General features: G+C 37.2%; 1 protein-coding gene across 2 annotated transcripts in view; it reads right to left on the bottom strand.

Annotated features, from left to right (window-relative positions):
• CERT1 (ceramide transporter 1) overlaps positions 1 to 21125 on the bottom strand; it is a 79233-nt gene that overhangs the window by 17395 nt on the left and 40713 nt on the right. For both annotated transcript variants that reach the window (XM_041414567.1, XM_041414566.1), the window contains exons 4-8: positions 12376 to 12483; positions 11468 to 11606; positions 10445 to 10528; positions 4906 to 5063; positions 99 to 191 (exon numbers count right to left, since the gene is read on the bottom strand). In XM_041414567.1, the coding sequence (XP_041270501.1) occupies positions 99 to 191; positions 4906 to 5063; positions 10445 to 10528; positions 11468 to 11606; positions 12376 to 12483 (582 nt within the window). The remainder of the gene's footprint in view (positions 1 to 98; positions 192 to 4905; positions 5064 to 10444; positions 10529 to 11467; positions 11607 to 12375; positions 12484 to 21125) is intronic.

Below are 21125 nucleotides of genomic sequence, written 5' to 3'. Positions count from 1 at the left end.
GGGAGTAGAGGAGTGGTTTAGTGGGCGCTTGGCATCCAGGATCAACCCACCAGGAAAAGTCATAGTATTATAAAAAATTTCTGAAGTAAAATTCATACCTCATAGTCTGGCCCTCCAAAGTGGGACTTTTTCTTCAGTTCTGTCACAGCATTTTTGTATGCTTCTTCAATTCTTCTCCTTTTCTCTGTCTCCTGTAAAATTACATAAACATTTGATGCAGCAAAAATGAAATGTCAACATCCCAATAAATGGAATGGCCAGGGTAGTGTTTTTTTCCAAGCAGCAACTGCAAAACTGATGAGTTCCTGAATTTATTTGCATGTATTCATTACATGTGCTGATATATACACATATATAATAGAAAGTCTGGGGAACTAGCTACCTTGAGGATACTTTCTAAGTCATGTGGAAGAAACCAGATCAGCAAGCAAAAACTGGTTTCTAGTTTAAGCATAGCTATTCATGCTTCACTGGGAGTCATACTTTGTATCTGACACTTCATATAAACTTGCCTGACACAGATACCTGGGCAGGGATAACAAAGGGTAAAAACAAAAAAGGGTAAAAAGCTAACATGCTGAATGTAGTGTACACTTAACAGTTTGTATATACAATTAGGGCAACATGAATAATTTTGTGGACTCCATGCAGAGAGTGCAACTTGATATCCTTCTCCCGTAACAGGTTGTTTAGGAGCCAGTCTATGTAGAAACCTGATGGTGGCTATATCATTGTCTACTTCAAATAAAACAATTGTAATGCCAAAATCAGACTAAGTCTAATATTGCCTTTATAAATTCTGCATACTGCCAGATACTTTCCATGAAAAAGCTATAAACACTTCTGAAATTCTTGCAAAAATCAGCTTTTTTTGCAAGATGTTTCTCTGACCCCTTGCAAAATCACTTCAGCTGAAAGCAAGTTAAGTCTAACAGGTGGACATCACACTTCTTGCAGATATGGGTTTAATTATTCAGCAATCCAAACTGAAATTTAAAGATTCAGTGGAAAACCCTGAAGCAATACTGAAAAGCCGAGTTTACTAACTGGGAATTTGGTGGTAACATAGCCTCAAACACATTTTCTAGTTTCCATTTAGGCAACACTTTTGATGCAGAAAAAAGCAGTATAGTTTTCTAGACACACACACACACAAAAATTTGCATGTTTATATTTTTTGAAAGGAACTGGAGAGTCCTGAAGATACATAAAACATGACTTGAGTATAAGTCACTGAAAAAAGTGCAGAAATGTTACCAGACTTGGAATGAAAAACAAAACAGACCCCACCCAAAACACAACTCATTCTCCCACTCACCCCAAATCCCAAATCCCCACACTTTCTGTAGTTCAATCTTCAAATTAGTTAAAATTCACGTGTCAAAATATGACTCTCCAAATTTTCCAGCTTCTCCTAGCAATAATATTAGAGAAGGCAGAAACAAGAACAGAAAAATGCTGCAGCACTCAAGACAACATGAAAAGCATTATCACAAAGACTCTGCCAGTAAAACAGTGGATCAAATACTAATGACAAAATCCTTTGTATATACAATGTGTATACATTTTAAGAAAAGTCTGTTTTAAAATACATTCAATGTATTATATACTGCACTGGAAACAAAAAGTCAAGATCAAGATCCTAAGAGATAAGCATAGAAGATGGAATGAAAAGCTGTAACTACAATAACTTTAGATAATACTACACGCTTCACATCAATTTTATTCTGGACATTTGACTATTTTGGTAGTGAAAGAAAACTAACCACAGAATCTATACTTCTATCATCTCACAGTATTATTTATTTTTTAGAGACGTTTACAGACAGATTCAAGAAAACTGAAAGTACAAAGATCTACACTATTCTCATCCCACCATCTATCATATGGAATGCAATGCCTTTTGATCAGGCCCATAGTTATAAAAGTTACTCTTAAAAAGTGATGTTTAAGCACTAAAATGAAAAGATAAAAACTAAACCAAAAGCAGCTCTACCACTGTGGAATAATGGTAACAGTCAATTGCTGTAGGTAGGCATCAAGGTGCTGCTCACGCAGGTAGCATTTGTGGGAGGAGACTGGGGCTGCCCTGAGGCAGACTCAGGCGGCTCTTGCCAGCTCCAAAACAGACTCACTGCAACACACAGTTTAGCCCAAACACCATGCATGTGACATTTCTCTGAGGCAAAAAAAAAGGAGTAAAATACACTCTGTGCAGAGAAGAATTGGAAGAAAAGGCGAGAAATCACAGAGGAGATGCCAAGACCAAGAAGACAAGGAGGTGCAGCTCCAGAGCAGAGAACATATATGTCCAAACTGCAGGGGTATTTCCTGAAGAAACTAGATCCCATGAAGGATCCACACTGCAACAGATTTTTTTCCAAGAGGGCTGTCAGCAATGGAGGCACTAGAGCTACTTGCACTAGAGCTGGGAAAAAACTATGAGGAGGAAGGAATGGCAAAGATGAAGTTTTGGATTAATTGCAAACGCTTCATTCCTCACCCTGCACTGCCTGCTGCTAGCAGGCAGTAAGGTTATGGAACACACTACCTCAAGTGAGAGCACACAGCACATACTGGACAATCAGCCCAGCCAGCCGGGGTTTGTGAAAGGCAGGTCCTGCCTTACTAACCTTCTTACCAAGCTTCTATGACAGGGTGACCTGCTTAGTGGATGAGAAAACAGAGAAAATGAGAATGAAGAGAATTGGAGAATGGAGAAAAGAAAATGAGAATCCTGGAGAAAATGGCATCCCATGGTCTTGCTGAGTATACTCTTCACTAGTTAAGAAACATATGTCTGGGTGGCTGGGCCAGATAGTGGTGGTGAATGGAGTTACATCCAGCTGGTGGAATGTCACCAGTGCTGTTGGCAGGGCTCAATATTTGGGCAAGGTGTGGTTCATATCTTTGTGGATGATCTGGACAAGCGGATTGAGTGCACCCTCAAGTCAGTTTGCAGGTGACCCACCAAGCTGGGTGGGAGTGCTGATCTGCTGGAGGGCAGGAAGGCTCTGCAGAGGGATCTGGACAGGCTGGATCATGGGCTGAGGCCAGTGGTGTGAGGTTCAGCAAGACCCAGTGCTGGCTCCTGCCCTTGGGTCACAGCAACCCCAGGCAGCTCCACAGGCTGGGGCAGAGTGGCTGGAAAGGACCTGGGGGTGCTGCTGACAGCGGCTGAACATGAGCCAGGGAGTTCCCAGGTGGCCAAGAAGGCCAATGGCATCCTGGCTTGGACCAGCAATGGGGTGGCCAGCAGGAGCAGGGCAGGGATTGTCCCCCTGTACTCAGCACTGGTGAGGCCAAACCTCAAATTCTGGGTTCAGTTCTGGGACCTTCAATTCAGGAAGGACGTTGAGATGATGTCCGATCATTTGCATCTTCCAGAAGTGCTTTAAAGCTAGTTCAGAAGACAACAAAAAAAGTGACAAATCCCAAACCTAAGTAATTTTAAATTATATTTTAACATATTATTCTTTATTAAAATATACTGAACTACAGGCAAGGAACACATGCTATAATGGAAGTCTCATCAACACAAATGAAGAAAATGAAGAGTGTTTGTCCAGCACAGGGAAGGCTTCTGCTGTGGCATCTAAAAATATCTTCCAGTATTTCAAGAAACTAATAAAGAAACTGAGCCAGTGTCCTCACAGTTTACAGGAGAAGGCTGGAAAATAAGCATCAGATACGGGAATAAAAGTTTCTCCAACAGGATGCAAGGCAAAAAATTTTCACTCTAACAACAGGAGTTGTTAGATGAGGAACAGACTTAGAAAAGCTGGGCTGTCGAGAGTCTTGATACAAGCCCTGAGCAACCTGGTCTGACTCAAACTGTCCTTCCTTTAAGATGAAGGTTAGAGCAAGAGAGAGCCCTTGAGGTCTCTATCCAATCTGAACTCCCCTATTATCCTACAAACAAGTCTTGGACCTACTGTAATTCTTCCAACACTCAGCTGAACCAGTAATGAATTGTTGTCAGAAGTCACAGTACAGTCACACAGGGCCAGGCCACTGACATATGCACAAACAATACAGAAGACAGGGTCGGGGATTGAAATATGGATGTATTTTGTCTGAATATATTCATCCTTTGAATCACTATATATTGCTATATAGAGTAAAATTTGATACATCGTATAAGCCACATCAAAATGCGTAAAGAGAACAGAAGGACAGCTGCAGTGCACACCAGCCAGTAATGGCAAGATTCTAGAAATTAAAGCCTGAACTCCAACCTGCCATGCCTCCAACAACAGATCTCAGACAAGAAGACACTGCTCCTTTAGAGCTGTTACACTGGTTGAGTAGGTTCAGAATGAACTATCGCTGCCTAGAATAACAGATACTCTAACACAACACAGAAGATTTAACCGATTAGTACAAAGTATAACTTAATTTCACCCATCTCCTAGAGGACAGTGAAATAATTTTATTTTGAGGAGACATATACAGTTAGAACTGTTGTTCTTCCCAGTGTTGTCACCACCTCTTATCATATTAAAACATTTCACAGACTTGCACATCATTTTGCATACATGGATAATTAGGTCTATGTCAGAAGGCTGTAAGCAATACACTTACTACTACGAGATAATTTCAGGCTCTTTATAGATATAAAGAATACATAGAATACATATCTATATAGATATAAAGAAGACTACTATCTGAGTAAGTGCTGTGAAAAAAGACTATGATGAAAAGAGCTACTATATTACCAGTCAGAACAAGGCTCCTTAACATTTTACAGGGTTAATAATTTAAGCACCTGAAATTAATAAACGCTGTACATAAAAATAAAAGCAGTTGTTTGAGTACAAAAGTTAGTAACAGCTTATTTGAAATTTCAATTTCAAGCTAAAGAAACTTTTTTTTCCAACAAAAGTAAAAGGAAAATTATCTTACCTTATCTAGCCTTTTTTGCCAGCTTTCTTCACGTTTTACCATGAGTTCAATACAATGAGAGAGTGTAGCAAGGATTCCAGCAGTAGTTGCCTTGAAAGTTATAGCTTCTCCTTTAAAGTCTATGCCATTAATTCCTTTGGGTGTCACATGTGGAAACACTAAAAACATATATATGAGATCACTGATAGCTGCCCTTAACCAAACAATCGCTTCACACGTATGTGTTTTATCTGAAGACAACAGACTGGCTACAAACTTAATTTAAAAATAAAAATCTAAGTGATAACAATGTCCACAGGATAAAGAAAAATACTCAAAAGGCGAAACAGATCCTTGCAGCTTCATCTTGCTATACTGTATTTCAAGCCTGCTTGTAATGCTGTATTACTCTGCACTCTGCAAATCATGTGGGTGGAGGGAGTGGTAATAGTTTGTAACAATAGCAGTTTGACAGCTTGAAATGGGGCCTAATTAACACAGAGCAACCTTAAAACGTATCAGACTCAGCACTAAGAAGGGCACAATTTCAAAATGTCATCAAATCCAAAATGTAAAATTCAAGGTTCTTTTAAGCATATAATTACAAATTTTAAAACCTAAAAGTAAAAAGGTATAAGATAAAAGCATGAAATGTGATGAATTTTCCAAGTACTGTAAGTTTTACAGTTCCAAGAATTGCTTCATGCTGTCAACTAGGCCATCTGTTGCTAAGGCTATTTAAACAAGTCATTTAAAATGTGTGCAAAAAAAAGTACCTATTATATGTCATACTGGTACGTAGGTTGACATAATAACATAACAAGCACTGCACATGAATGTCAGAAAATATTACAAAGCAGAAGTAACATTCAAATTGAAGCTCACTGAACCCAGCAAGTTAAAGTAACTCCTGCTATTACCAAAGAGTAAGCTCATGACTTATCACCTGGACTAACATAATTTTTTTCTCCTGTCTGTCAGTTTGTCAACATATGACTTTTACAGTTTAAAAAGTACAAATTAATTTTTGAGTAAGTTTATTTGTCTGCACGAGCAAAGCAGAACTTTCAAGCAGTTCTATTCTATAATGACAGAGTGCAGTGTCTGCACTTTGGGAACAGAATGCAATCATCACATGGTCTTCAGCAGTGGTTTAAGTCTCTAGAGATTTTACATGCTCCACTTTCAGAAGGAATCAAACTCTCTTTCAAACAAGTAATTACAGACTACACACAGCTTCAAATATCTCAAGAAGCAAACATACTACGGCAGAATACAACTTTTTTTTTTTTAATGTTAATCAGGAACATTCCCTAAAAGGTAAAAATGATGGGGGCTGGAGGGAAAAAAAAAGCAAGAGAACGAAGAAACTGTTTCAGAAATGATAATGAGCAGAGCAGCTCTTCCTCCCCAACAGCTGCAGAGGGAACACAGAAGGGACTGACACTGACAGTGGCATAAGATGCCAAGGAGGTGATGCAGTGTCTCCACTGAAAAAAATTAAAATTATACAAGAACTTTGCCGATAATACTTGACAACTGAAAAAGATGATTTCATACTAATAATTCCTCCTGCTGGTGTAGGCTATGTTCACATGCAGGCTTAACAGCACAGCTATAATGCTTGCAGATGTGATTTTTCTCTCTCACTTAGGAAATACGTAGACATGCTGAAGAAACTGCCACTAGCTGCAACACTATACAAATAATTTCAGAAATCTCTGCAGTAGAATTTAAGGGAAATACAGCAACACAGTTTAATTTTCTGGAAAAGAGAGAACTTTTGTCCCTTTCTAAGTCTCAGCCACATCTCATTAACAATTCCATAGAGTTCTATGCCATTGTTTAATGACTAGTCTCAGAGTAGGTGTGATAGATTGATAGATGCAGAGCTGCGGACAAAGTCAGTACCCAAAGTTTTTCAGTCATTACAATTATGGGCAAAAATGAACATCTTGCAGAAGGATGTAAAACCTATTTCTATAAAAAGATGGTCACTCAACAGGTTCCTTATGATGGATACAAGTATTTTGATTCATTCCTAATCACAGGAAATATCTGTCTTTCTGAAGCATGTTGGGAGATGACCTCAACCCTTACCTCAGGAACAACAACTGAGCTCAGCATTTTACAAGTACTTGTGAGAAGATTTTCTATTTGGAGAGACCAAATTTCTGATTCCTTTTCCACACTTTTTTTCATGTCAGCTACAAATCGACTATTTCAAAATTAAATCAGCATCTGGTGATCTATGTTTAAAGGTAAAGACTAATAGGAAAGGATTCTTACTGTTGCAACTGCTCTTTTGTTATCAAACTGCATGCTGTCAACGGAAAGAAACAAGATAATTTTGTCTCCCACCCTAACTTCAATTTCAACATCTTCCAAGCAGTTAATTTTTCACTATCCCATCTACACTCTATTTCTGACTTGCTTTCTCTTTTGTTTCATATAAGGAATTCTTCATACCTTTCTTTAACTCTCAATCGCTCTTTAGCTTTTCTCTCCTAGACCTCTGTGTCTGTTAGGATAGATGTTTCCCTTCCTGTTCCCAAGATTCTGCTGGTAACATCTTCCCACTGTTTGATCAAATCTTTTTTCCACAGAAACAGGAAAGTATTCTAAAGAGATTAAGTTGAATGATGTTCTTCCATTTTTTTCCATTTTATGCTCCCTTAACATACTACGTCACTAATGCAATTCTAAGTGAAAAACAAACATTTGTGTCCGTGATCCATTTCTTGATGTCTACTGTTGTTATCTTCTGTGGGTTGCAATAGGATAAGTATGATTAGTTTTCCTCTAACAACCCCAGTTTTTCAGCAATATTTTGTCAAATATTTTTCCTCCATTCAAAGCACAAAAATCCAGCATACATCTCTGCTGTAATTTACATGCTATTTCTCTCTTTCAGCCTTTGCACCATTTCCATCTATATAGTTCCAGTACAAAAGACATCTTCCATATTCAAGGTGGTTCCTTAAGTAGGTTACTCCTGCTCTTCCTGTTCTTAGAAAATTTAAATCTAAATATGTTCTCTTTCCTGAGGGGATGAATGGGAACACTTAGAGATCAAGACTCTACTCTGAATATAAGATCCCAATGGGCAAATATGCATCAGCCAGACACCATACCTTGGTGTTTTATATAAATTATTACAGTTCCAATTACCAGATCTTGTGACTGGAAAGTGGCCAATACATTTAAACAACTTCATTGTGCTCTACCTACCTCTTCACCTAAAGATCCTATAGAACACAGAAAAGAGAAAACGCCCCTATCCAAATCACCTTCAGAGCAGTACACTAAAGTCCATACTTACATTAACTTTCTCCTCCCACCCAGACAACAAATTGCAAAAGTAATTTTTTTACTTTAAGTCTTTTTTTTACTCAAGTCAGTCTTAAATCTAATAATGTGAGCTTTAGATTGCTGCACTAGTAGTTTGAACAGTAGGCTTAAACACTCCATCATATCATAGTAAGCTAAATTAAGAGGTTGAACCTATGCCTCACTTCCTGAACCACTGAATAGAGAGCCATTTCAGAATATAAAGGCAACCACTTGTAAGCTACAGTTAAGAAGATTGTTAGAGTCCTTCCAGGACGAGATAGAAATTTTGAGAACCTGAAATTTGAGAAAGCAAATTTTAACAGCTGCTCTGAGGCTAAGCTTTAAAAAGGGCAAAGTTCAAGATAAATCTTTCATTGAAGTTCAGTCTGACCTTTTTTTTCTGCCCAATACATGAGCATGTCTGTCTCAATCTGAGACATCTACTTTCCCCACTGTATCACTTTTAATTCCACTTTAAGACAGAGACTCTAATTATTAATTTCCAATCAAGTTTTGCAGCACTCAGCTACTAAATATTTAATTAATTTAGCCACTAGAAATCAGACTGAGGCATAGAAAAACTAAAATGCGGAAAAAATACTTTCATATAAATAACTGATGGAAAGTAAATTCAATGGAATACAGGACTCAACTGGAATTAGAAGTTCTGCAAAACGCAGGGGGTTGCAGAATTATTTTCTGTAGTGAGCTATAGTGAGTGAATTTATACAGGTATCCATAGCACCCAGTATCAATTTCTTAGCATGTAAGTTCCCAAAAGCTTGATGACCAGCTCCATTAAAAATACGGACTTTCCTAATGACATTCCCCATAGTATATGCATATATATTGCAGATGTGCTAGAACAATGTAGCTATGAAAAAAATTTTTACCAGTAAATTAAGCTGAAACTCCTACATGATTGTATAAAAATTGAGTTTGACAAAGACATCTCCTCCAAAATGAATCATGCAGTAAAATTAAACTCTCAAAGAAGGCTTTTTCAGTTTTCTGAAATCTAACTTAACAGTTCTTCAAAAAAAAATACAGACAACAGGGTTAGTGGAACCATACACCTGCTTACACTTGCTTCAAAACTTCTGTGTTATGCTACATAGTCTCTGAAATCAGCATTACAATTAATACTCCATAGAAAAATCTACTTATGTGATGAATTCTGGAAGTAATCTGAAAAGCTCCTTCCATTCCATTTCCTTTCCTCTGCCATCACAACAGTTTTGGATATGCTTTAGAAAAAGCACTTAAATACAAGAAGGACATATGCAATACATGGGAATAACAGCCAATTAAAAAGAAAACGGAAGACACAGAAAAGGCTTATTTTGCCCTATATTTTCTAGGTTTGTCATGAAAGTATTTACATTTTAAAAAACATTTCTGGTGAGTACTTTGGGAGATTCCATCACACTTGAAACTGGAGGTGCAATTTCCAAGCTTTGTGAATCAAGTCTAAGAAATACCTTAGGACTAACTGAATTGCCAACAAGTAGAGAGTGTAAACACTAGAATATTTCAGTCAGAAAACAAGAGAAGGTCTAAGAAAAATGCAAATACAGTTTAAAAGCACACACAACTTCCTCCAAGCCAGAATTATCAGACTTCTTGACCAGCAAGACTTGCATGAGTTCTTCACATTTGCTGCATGGATACAGTGAGTAAAATAACTCGTTCATTTATGATAAAAATAAAAATCAGAATTCTGATCATTATAACAATGAAAAGGACAGCACAAAAGCTCTAAAATTATGGTAAATGAGAATCAGTAACAGTGTTGTCGTAACCATTCCACAGCCATAATACTTGTGAAAACCACAGGGGGACATCCCCAAGTGGAAAAGCATTGAACTCCACCAAACTCCTAAAGCAGGTAACACTTGCAATAACCTGTTACAAAATCTCAGTTCCCAATATCTGAATAATGCAGCAGTTTCAACAGAATTTTGTAGCAACAACTTTAGACACAGAATAGGAAATTCCAGCTTGACAAACTTGCATTAGTATTTGTGTGAATTAAGAATAACTCAGAGAATCACTAGAAGTTGTAAAGAATTATAACGTGACTAAGAACTTCCATTCACATACACTTAAATAGCTATTCTTGCAATTTTCTGCTTAGAAAAGAGCATAATACACCTGTCTTGTAGCAGACATAACACCATACCATTCATTCTAATTTTCACCAGTGAAAAAATTGGGACACACTTACGTTTCTCCTTACTGCTGTTACTGTTATGTACAAAATCTCCATCAGGACGTACTGTAGGGAAATCATCTTCATCATCTTCTACCACTAGATTTGAGACAGAGTGTTATTATAGGAGTGAGAAAGCTTTTCTAATTCTTTGGTGTGCAAGAAAGAATTAAGACCATCTTCACGGTTAGCCACCACTTCTTCCTGTAACAACAGTCATGACTTCTCCCTCCCTTTTGGGTTTGGTTTATTTTATTATTTTTTGACCCAAGACCACTACCAGCATAAATGTCAGTTAACAGCAGAATCTAACATTGCTCAGCATTGAAGTTTAGCATTCAGTTCTCTGGTGAGAGCAACATACTTTGTGTTACAAGTGGATAAGCAGGAGCCATGATTCAGTACTTATCTAATCATCTACACTGGAAAGTTTAAAAAAAAAAGTGGAATTGCACTTCTCTGGTGTTTTATTGCTGCAGAAAGTTTCACACTGCCAGAACAAACACAGGGATGCCTCAGTAGAGTGTGCAGATACAGCGACAAGCTGTGCTCTGGTATAAGCAATTCAGAGATATGCAGACACCCACCCATATCATAGTCTAGTATGGTCTCAAGTGTGCATTCAGTGTTCTGTTTCCAGCCAATATACCTCAGAAACATTACTTAAGACAGCACTTTATACCTTTTAAAAACAGTGTATTGTTTCTATCAAAACTAATATCCCATTAGTTTTTCAAAATAACAGGTAAGAGACAGCAATGAATCTATTTCGTGAGAGTTAGCAATTGGTATTCTGTAACAAAACACTTAAGAGCATTGCTTTTGTACAGTTGACAGCTACAGGCTAACATCAAGCAGATTTTAAAGCAAATCTGAATTCCAAAGTAAAAATAATCAACATGTTTATGCATTTATGCAAATGACTGCTGCTTTACTAAACTAAATGTAGGATACATATTTCATTTAAAAGACATTAAATTGTATTGTAACACTATCAAGATGTTTGGGGGAGGGAAGAGTTTTCAGCTACAGTGTTACCTTTATCCCTCTGGAGTTCATCTTTGGAAACTGCATCGGCACAAGCATCAAAGTATTTCTGTAAAGTATCAACTTGTCTGCACAAGATGTCTCTAAAGGTTTCCATTTCTGCAAGCTTCTCACGTAAGCTATGGCCCTTCTGAAAACACAAATGAAAAAAGCCTGAAATGTTTCTACACACTCAACAATAGCTTGATGCCGTATAGCTACAATTTAACTTAAAAAAATATATTTCTGCAGCTATGAAAAAGAAATTGAAGTACCAAGGGCATTTTAGATATTATCAATTATGAAATACTGTTAGGTCAAAAGAAAACATAATCAAGTATTCCTTACTATCTTGTCACTGGTCTCAATGTTTTCTCTTGACTGCAACTGCTACTTCAGAGCACTCCACAAAAACTTATTAAAAATGTGAACTTGCATGCTACCAGCTTTATACATATTTGCCTGAAAGCAGTCAGCTCCAGTTTAAGATCTTTCTTGTGTTGTTCCTCTTCTGCTCTCCCAGAAGTACAGCACATTCAGTTCATATATTAAATATTTATACGTGTAACACAAGGAAAGCCATAACTTGTCAGGCAGGGCTATATCACACATATTAAGCTACAGAATTAGTGTTTGCTTTCATTTGGAAAATGAAAACCAGATATTCCGGTGAGTAAACTACAAAAAGTTAATGAACACAGCCACAAGTTTGATTTTCTTGCCACAGAAGATGACACCACAATTTAAAAGGGACAATTGCAGGAGCAGCATGAGAGAGATCCCTGTATCATCTGTATGATGGACTACTGACATTTAAACTAAACATTTCATGTCTTTTCTATAATTATAAGTCTTCATACATTACTTTTCCAGTTGCACGTTATTTACACACGAATATTAGGAAAACTTTTTGCACCAACCTTGAATGAAGAGGTGGATGTTGCAGAGTATCCACTTGCTCCAGAGACAAGAGACACCATGGAGCCATGACGTCGCAAACTTGACTCTGATCCATAGCCAGATTCAGTCTAAAAATCAAACCACACAAAAAACTCGAGTACTGAGGCTTTTGATAAAACAGAAATAATGAAAACAAGATTAATGTAATTTTCTCTGAAATCCACCCACTTGTTTTTTGCAGTAGAGGTTTAAATAACTCAAACTACATCAGCATTTTAGATGCCTGCATCTAAAATGCTGATGTAGTATCTGTGAAATTATTATAAACTTTTTATTAACAATTAATCAATTTGTAAAATAATTTGTTTTGAATTATGTGTTCCCCAAAGGACACAGCAATATATATTTAATGGTTTAAAAAAGGGACAGTGTTTCATTAATTTCGTTTGTGTAATTCCTAAGTAACTTTCACATAGCCTATTAAAAATCTTACATTACTCTATAATTAATAGAGGGATTAAACATGGTTCAGTCTCAAGACAATCAACTTCAGTCAATCTGTCCAATCATACAAACAGTACCATTTTCTTTTTAAAAGCAACAAAATAGAAATCAAAGAAAATCAGAAAATTACTTCTATCAAGTTTTTTTCCTGTTTCAGGCTTCTTCAGCAAAATTATTTATACTAGACTGGAATTAGTATTTCGTTAGAACAAAAGTCTACATTAACCAAGATAAGACTAAAAGTAAGAGAGAAGATACAATAATAGTAACTAACTAAACAATAAAAAAAGAAAAACATCTCTTTATTAGAATAACATTTAGAAGATCAAACAAAGAGTTTGACAAATTTCCTCACAAGTCAAACAGAAGCAGATACTGAGGAACTGAAGGAAAATAAATTTCTCTAAATGTTAATGATGTGCATGGCAAAGGAGATGAAAGATCTTGATAGAGAACGTAAGCAATAAGCAGATGGTTCAGAATAACATATGAAATATTGTTAGTAGATGAGTTTGATCAAGTAGACAGAGACAACAGCGAAGGACTTCTGACACAAATAAATTCTGCAGTAGCACCAAAACTCCAATGGGGCAGGGAGAGGGGAGACAAAACAAATGGTATAGAACAAAGAAGAAGCAATTATGAAATTCCAGTTGTTGCACATTTTATGGAAAAACTGGGAGATGTATACGCTTTGAGAAGGCAAAAGATTGTGGATAAGTTAAAAAGCAGGGAAAGGTAAAGAGTTCTTTGAAGTGTTGGTTAAGAATTTGGGCAAAGTGGGACAAAGCATGTATGTCTGAGTTACAATCAAGAGTTTGGGCATACAGCTTTGTTTCAAAAGCATTTAATAAGCACAAACCTGAAAAGAAGTCACCCAACACTTTGAAACATTTCTTTAAAAATTTCCTTTAAACATAAATATAAAAAGACTTCACTGCTTAATCAGTGTCTTCAATATTTATTTAAGCATATGCCACAAATCTTAAGATGACCCAACATGTTTTTATTATAGTCAGTTTGACAGTGAAAATTCATTTAATTTTCTCTGTAACTTGTACACACTAGGAAAGATGATAAAACTTCATTTAACAGGATATGGCTTAAAGAACAGATCAATTTTAAAATGTAGCCAAAATGAATTGAGGTTAGAGTATTTTAACTAAGGATAGGAAGTGTTTTCTGATTTTGTCCTTAAAGTGAGAAAGACACACCTATTCAAGACCTTGCTTTAAGCTTAGAAAGTGAAATTTCTGATTTCTTTATTTGAGATTTAGTCAAAGCCACACGTATATAGTCCTACTTTAGAACTTCCAAGAATACTTGTAAATTTACAAGTAGAAAATCTGATGCCTTATATTCTACATCTGAATTAAATCCTTTTCTTGTTTATACATAATATATATACATATATATTATGTATATAGCCAATGCTCAACTAATTTAGTTCACAAATAAAAACTGAAGGTGAAAGGAAAAAACCCAACCCTTCTTTCCACATCAATATGTAAGCTTGATTTTTCTAAGGTACCTTTTCAGCAGAATATTTATTTCTCTCATTTATGCTTGTGATTTATTATTTCCACTAAATAACTTATCCATGCTACAGAATCGTACATGTACCAGCATACACGATTATATGGATACAGCTATCAGCTTGCAAAGTCTACCAATAAAAAGGTGCAACATTATCAATTATTTGTTATTGACAAGCAAATTCAGCAGGCATTAAGAGCAGACTGAACAGCACACATCATGAATCAAAAGCATGGACATTTACAGACCACGTTCAGAAAACTGTGTCAAAAAATTATGTTCGAATAGTCAAGAGGAAAAAAAATAAAATTACATAGACAATACTTATTTTTCAGAAGAACCAGAAAACAAGTACTCATTTCAAACTGATCCACAGAGACAAGCCATCCTGCTCACAGCAGACGCATGCAGGCAGATGAACACAAACAAAGAAAGCATGAATCATGCAAAGCCCCACCATTCTACTACCGCAACATCTAAACGAGAGCAGGTCACTGCTGCATTTATGTCTTGCAGAGCAGATCATCGTTAACTAATCACTGCAGAAATAATCATTTACATTGAGAACAGGAATGTAGACAAAGTTTCTTCTGTTTATATAAATTTTAATTTCCCAAGATAAAAACTGGAAAAGCCGGTAGAGTTCATATGATAGGAATCAACAGTCTCTGCTTCAAAACAAAATTACTTGTAGAAGTCGTATCAATTCATACCATCAAGCACTAAAGCAAATCGCCATGCTCGGTAAAAAGATGCAGTTCTTGGAAACTCCATGCATATACCACAGCTTCAAAGCTACATTAAAATTGGCATTTGATAGTAATTGCAACACCTTCAGCTTTCTAAGGCAATGCACAAAATCCATTAATCCTTTTGTTACAAAAGACAAGAGGAAAGAGCCACATGATCCAAAGCTTCATGTGATCCTTTAACAGGAGCAGATGCTAGTATCAGCAACAATGCAGTACGTCAGAAAAGCTGCTTTCAATAAAAAAAGCTAAGTATTTGCAGAATCATATTGCAGATCTCTGTTACTGCTTGCACTGATCCTTAAGTGGAAAATAATACCCTTGAACAGTAAAGTTCTCCTTTTGATTAAAAAATCAAATAAAGCAAATTATTCTCACATATGTTCAAGGAATTCTTTTGATTTTGTCTCAATATGTGCCTGTGAAGCACTTCAATGTACATTCGTTCACCAAGGCAAATATATTCAGTTAGCATTATAAATTATTTATTATTTTACATAACACAACAAGCAGGTAGCTCCTCCCTCTAAGGCATACAGCTCACTCAGAAGGTGATGGAACAGATATTAGGACATAGTGACTCTAATCTCATTTTCTACAGTATTTGTGAAAATATGCTCAATCTCACTCAAACATCCAAGAGATCAAGCCACAATATCTTATGAAAAAAACAGAAGATAGAAAAGGTAGTAACAGAAAAGAGCTGGAAGGTACTATGAAAGGCTTGGTGGAAAATAAGCAGAAAAGCTCTGTAAAACAACTATATTCCAAAGGCAATTTTTAGTCTTGCTGCAAATGCTTTAGAAAGATGGGTCAGTGCATGGATGAGCCAAGGTAGGGCTACCCTAGGAAATTATTGCAGACAGTAAAAACACAACAGACACTATGCTTTGGGCAGTACAGGATGCATTTCTGAGGACTGAAATTAAACATATAATTATCATGTGGCTGTAGGTCTGATTTTTCAGTTGTTCTGAAGCTGCTGATAATGGAAATTTAAGGTTGCAAAATTAAGGTAGTAGTTAGCAGGAAGGCAGAGATAAAAATTCCACAATCCAGGTCAGGGCAGCTGGATAGTGATTCCTCCACCAACATCCCTCCCAGGCAGAGTGCAGATGACTATTTAAAAGGAAAGAGCTTCTAATCTGACCTTTTTTTTTGCAACTGCAAAAACAAGGAAAGACATGTAGACCTAACTTTTTCCTCCAGCAGTGACATATGTTGCAATTCCACAGTAAACACTCAGGTTATGTGCACAGGAATTCCAAGTTGAAAAACACATGAAAATAAAACTCTTCATTGAGCAAAACTGCGAAAACCCAAGATGACAATAACTGCTACATTTAGTGTATTTAGTAATAAAACTAAAGCAGCTTGTACTCCTGGGTCATGGGACTATAAGCAAGTCTGGGAGAGGCTACATTTATCCCTTCCATGAACCTGGGCTGTCAGGAAAGGGATAGATAAGGTCTGTATTGTAATACAAGAATTAATAAATTCCATTCTATTAGACACTGGCCGAAAAAGCACTGATGTTTTGGTGTCAGTTCCCAACGCACTAAAGAAAATGCTTTTACTTGTTTTCATGCTCTGAAAGCTAGTGGATTTTAAAGAATTAATTAATTACATATTGTCTGGCTAGCACTTGTGTAACTGTGCCTTTAAGAAAAAGAACAGTTATGAGCCCAAGTGAAAGAAGTAGTCACATCGGTATTTTCAGCAGTTATACAAAAATGCGTAATAGTTATATTAATATTATTACATCATCACAATGTATAAAATTCAAAAGGGAGAATTGCCAGGGTTAAGTGCTAACTAAGGCAGATAAGCCAGGCAGATGAGCAGCAGGAAAAACTGCTGCAGGAGTCGGAGAACTGGCCCTCTCATGGAGCATCCACTAGGTGGAGGGAGAAGTCCGTGCCTTGCAGGGACTGAGCACGCAGGAATAACCCAGCCCGTCTCAACAAGGGGATGGAGCAAGAAGACTAAGACACACACCGTGTTCACAGTTAACAGGCATTTAGACAACCTACTTATCCTTCAAAATGGCAGGGAAAGAGTGATTGCCTCTTACTCCAATTCTTGGTTTAGTTTTATTTTTTATTTTTATTTTAACCAAAAATAGTTAAGTGTTATGTTAATATCACCTCTGTAGAAGCAGAAAAATGTATCCACCATCAGTATTATGATGAAGAATCTTGGGCTAAAGACCACAATGAGATTTCCAAAGGGCATAGTTAAACAGCAATGGGGGTTTATTCATCTTTGTGAAAAGGTACTTGTTGCAAGCATGAGCCTGTTTTGGATATGGTCTTGAGAGGCCTACACTTTGCTTAATCAGAATAAACATTTTCCAACAAGAAACACTAGGATTCAAAGTACAGGTGCAGGCAAGGTTCTTACTTGTACTAAAAGAAATGGACTACAAAAGGCTTTAAAGCCACACAGAGACTATTTATCAGCAGATAAATAGTCTTAGCTATCTATGCATCTTATCAATAAGAAGAAAAACTGCCAAAGCAAATGCTCGTGCAAAACCCACAAAGTCCCTTGTTCATCTAGTGCAATTACCAGTTACCTTGGCCCTGTTAAATTCAGAAATTGATTGTTTCCCCCCCCCTAATCTTTAAACATTTAGCCATCAGAATAGATATCTCTATCAAATGGCTGGCATAATGTAATATATAGGAAACATTGGAGGATAAAAAAGTTGGAATTGTCAAATTCTATAATATATTTGACAAAGAATTTTAGGAAAACTATCTCACACCCTAAGGGAATACATGCAAACACATGCTGTTTAAACTGCCATCTCCTAACAGTAATTTGGGAAAAAGTGGGGGGAAAAAGGGTTTACTTTTAATACATTTCTTATTTTGCATCTCACACCCTATTAAAACTAACACAATTTTCTTCACTTTCAAAACCTATTACCTACTCTTATTTCCTTCTTGCTGTAGCCCTTGTCAGCTCTCAACACCTACTTCCTTCAAAAACAACAGAGGCTCACTGACCTATCATACATTTGAATCAAAAGTTATATGAAATAAAGGACTCCAGGACAGGCAACTTTTTTGCATGTTCCTGATATAGTTTCAGATTGCTCAAGTTGTCTAGGGTTGAAGATTCGTAAAAACCAGTACTTGAGTCAAAACCATGTTTGTTTAAAAACAAAGCCCAGTCTGATTTAAAAGCTCTTTATGCAACAGCATTCTGCCATCTCTAGAAGCTTTAACAGCATTTCTAATCATACATCAATTGACAATATAAAGATTCCATATATTAAGCTCAAACTATCTAGGCAATAATTCTGTCCAAAGGTAATTTTACTTTCAAACAACAAATGAACATATTGTTCATAAAGTATCAGAGTTCTGAAAGCATAATTATCTAAGGACAAACTCTACCATCCTGCATGACAGACAGAAAATAATCCGAATCATTAAGGTTGGAAAAGACTTCCTATATCACTGAGTCTACCCTTTGACCCAACACCGCCATGCCAAATAGACCACAACACTAAGTGCCACATACAGACTTTTACCGCATGCCTCCAGAGGCTCCATTAGTTTCCTGGCCAGCCCATTCCAATACCTGATCACCCTTTCAGTAAAAAAATTCTTCCCAATGTCCAACCTGCAGAGCCTTCCTGTCCTCCAGCAGATCAACACTCCCACCCAACTTGTCACCTACAAACTGAATGAGGATGCCCTTGATCCCCTCATCCAGGCTGTCTGTAAGAACATGACACAGAATTGGACCCAATGCTGAGCCCTAGGGAACAGCACTGGCGACCAGCCACCAGCTGGATGTAATTCCATTCACTGCCACTCTATGGTCTCAACTATCCAGCTGGCTTTTTACCCAGTGAACAGTGTGCCCATCCAAGTCACGGGCTGCCAGCTTCTCCAGGATAATGCTATCAGAAATGGTGTCAAAGGCTTTAGTGAAGTCTAGATAGAAAACATCCTCAGCCTTTTCCTCATCCACTAAGCAGGTCACTCTGTCATAAAAGGAGACCAGATTGGTCAGGCAGGACTTGCCTTTCACTAATCCATGCTGGCTGGGTCTGATGCTCTGGCCGTCCTGTATGTTCCAGTCATCACACTCAATATACTCTGTTCCATAACCTTCCCCAGCACTGAGGTCACCAAGGTGTGGCAGACAGGTCGTAGTTCCCCCGATCCTCCTTCTGACCTTTCTTGTAGGTGGGCACCACACTTGTAAATCTCCAGTTATCTGGGGTGTCCCTGGTTAAACTAGGATTGACCGTAAGTGATGCAGAGTGGCTTGGAAAGGTATTTAATCAGCTCCCTCAGTCCTCTTGGGTGAATCTCATTTGGCCCCGTAGACTTGTGAGTAGCTAAGTGTCATGTCACTTCCTCCTGAGATACAGGAAGTCTATTCTGATCACCATTCCTATTTAGCAGCTAAGGGAGGATATTTGATGTCTCTGAGGCAAAGAAAGTATTAAGTACCTCAGTCTTTTCCTCATCCTTGGTGACAGTGCTCCTTATCCACATGCCAATTAAAGGATGGAGACTTTCCTTGGCCCTCCTTTTATTGTTAATGCATTTGGAAAAACATCTTCTCTTATACAGCAGTGACCAGACTGAGTTCTAGCTAAGGTTTCCTCTTTCTGATTTTTTTCTCTACATGACTTTCCGATATCCTCATACTCTTCCCGAGGTGCCTGCCCCAGCCTATATAGGAAGCAACATTTGCAGGAGCTTAAGTTAAATGAAGCAGGTGAAGGGTCTGGAACACAAGTGTGGTGAGGAGTGGCTGAGGAAGTTGGGGTAGCTCAGCCTGGAAAAAGGAGGCTCAGAGGAGACCTTATCACTCTCTACAGTAACCTGAAAGAAAGCTGTAGTGAGATGGGTGTCAGCCTCTTATTCCAAGTAGCAAGTATCAGGACAAGTGGCAATGGCCCCAAGTTGCAGCAAGGGAGGTTTAGTTTAGACATTATGAAAATTTTTTCATGGAAAGGGTTGTAAAGCACTGGAATATACTGCTCAGGGAAGTGGTGGAATCATCATACCACAAAGTGTTAAAAAATGTGTGGATATCGCATTTGATAACATGGTTTAGTGGTGAACATGGTGGGGGTGCTGGGTTGACAACTGAATGTGGAAATATTAAAGGTATTTTTCTATCTTAGCAATTCTATTAAACACTTGATACATGATGGCTTACCAAGATCTAAAAAAGTTACATGAAAACACTGTTTTACCAATAATAAAAGAAGTTTAATATTTTTAAAGAATAAAACCACATGATTCTATAAATCTCATTTTAGTTTATGAGTTAAGAACATGTCCAACATAATGCTAAAGGGAAAAGTTGTTTAGATGTTTAGATGTAAGACCTAGCCACATATACAGAAAGGTGAAGATACGCATATAAAGCAGATGTCACATCAAAAAACTTTATAAGCAAACTCAGATTATGAGTTTATCTAACTTAAAAGCTTTGTATATTCATATAAAAGACACATTTGGATATCTAAAAGGATAAAAATTCAGATAATTTCCAAAACCAATTCCAAACATGAGAATATGTCCTTTTGTCACAAGGTTTCACAATACTCTGTGGTCTAACAGATCAGGACTGGGAAAATTAAGTTGTCATACACTCATATTACTTTTGGGTTAGTACCAGTTCATCTATTTAATCTCCCCAAGTCAGTATCGTGTGTGACCACTAGAGGGAAATAGCGAAAAGGAAACAAATACTGCTGGAGGTTACTAGTGGTCTTTGACCAATAGTAACCCTTACCCTGTTTCTGCTTCACTCCCTGGGCATAGAAACCTCCTTTTCTTGGTAGACAATTAAAATCAGAGCAGTTTTACCTTTAGCCTTTATAATTACATTTGAGACACATTGCTTAGAGAAGATAAAGTTTTCCACACAGCATGCAAGTTGCAACTATGACATTTAGTGCTGAATGGATGACAGTGAATTAGAAATTGTAACAGAGA

This window comes from Onychostruthus taczanowskii, unplaced genomic scaffold (assembly GCF_017590055.1).
Source record: "Onychostruthus taczanowskii isolate IOZ18803 unplaced genomic scaffold, ASM1759005v1 scaffold46, whole genome shotgun sequence".
NCBI lineage: Eukaryota > Metazoa > Chordata > Aves > Passeriformes > Passeridae > Onychostruthus > Onychostruthus taczanowskii.
Note: the sequence above shows the minus strand (reverse complement) of the source record. Positions and strands in the feature narration are given on the sequence as shown.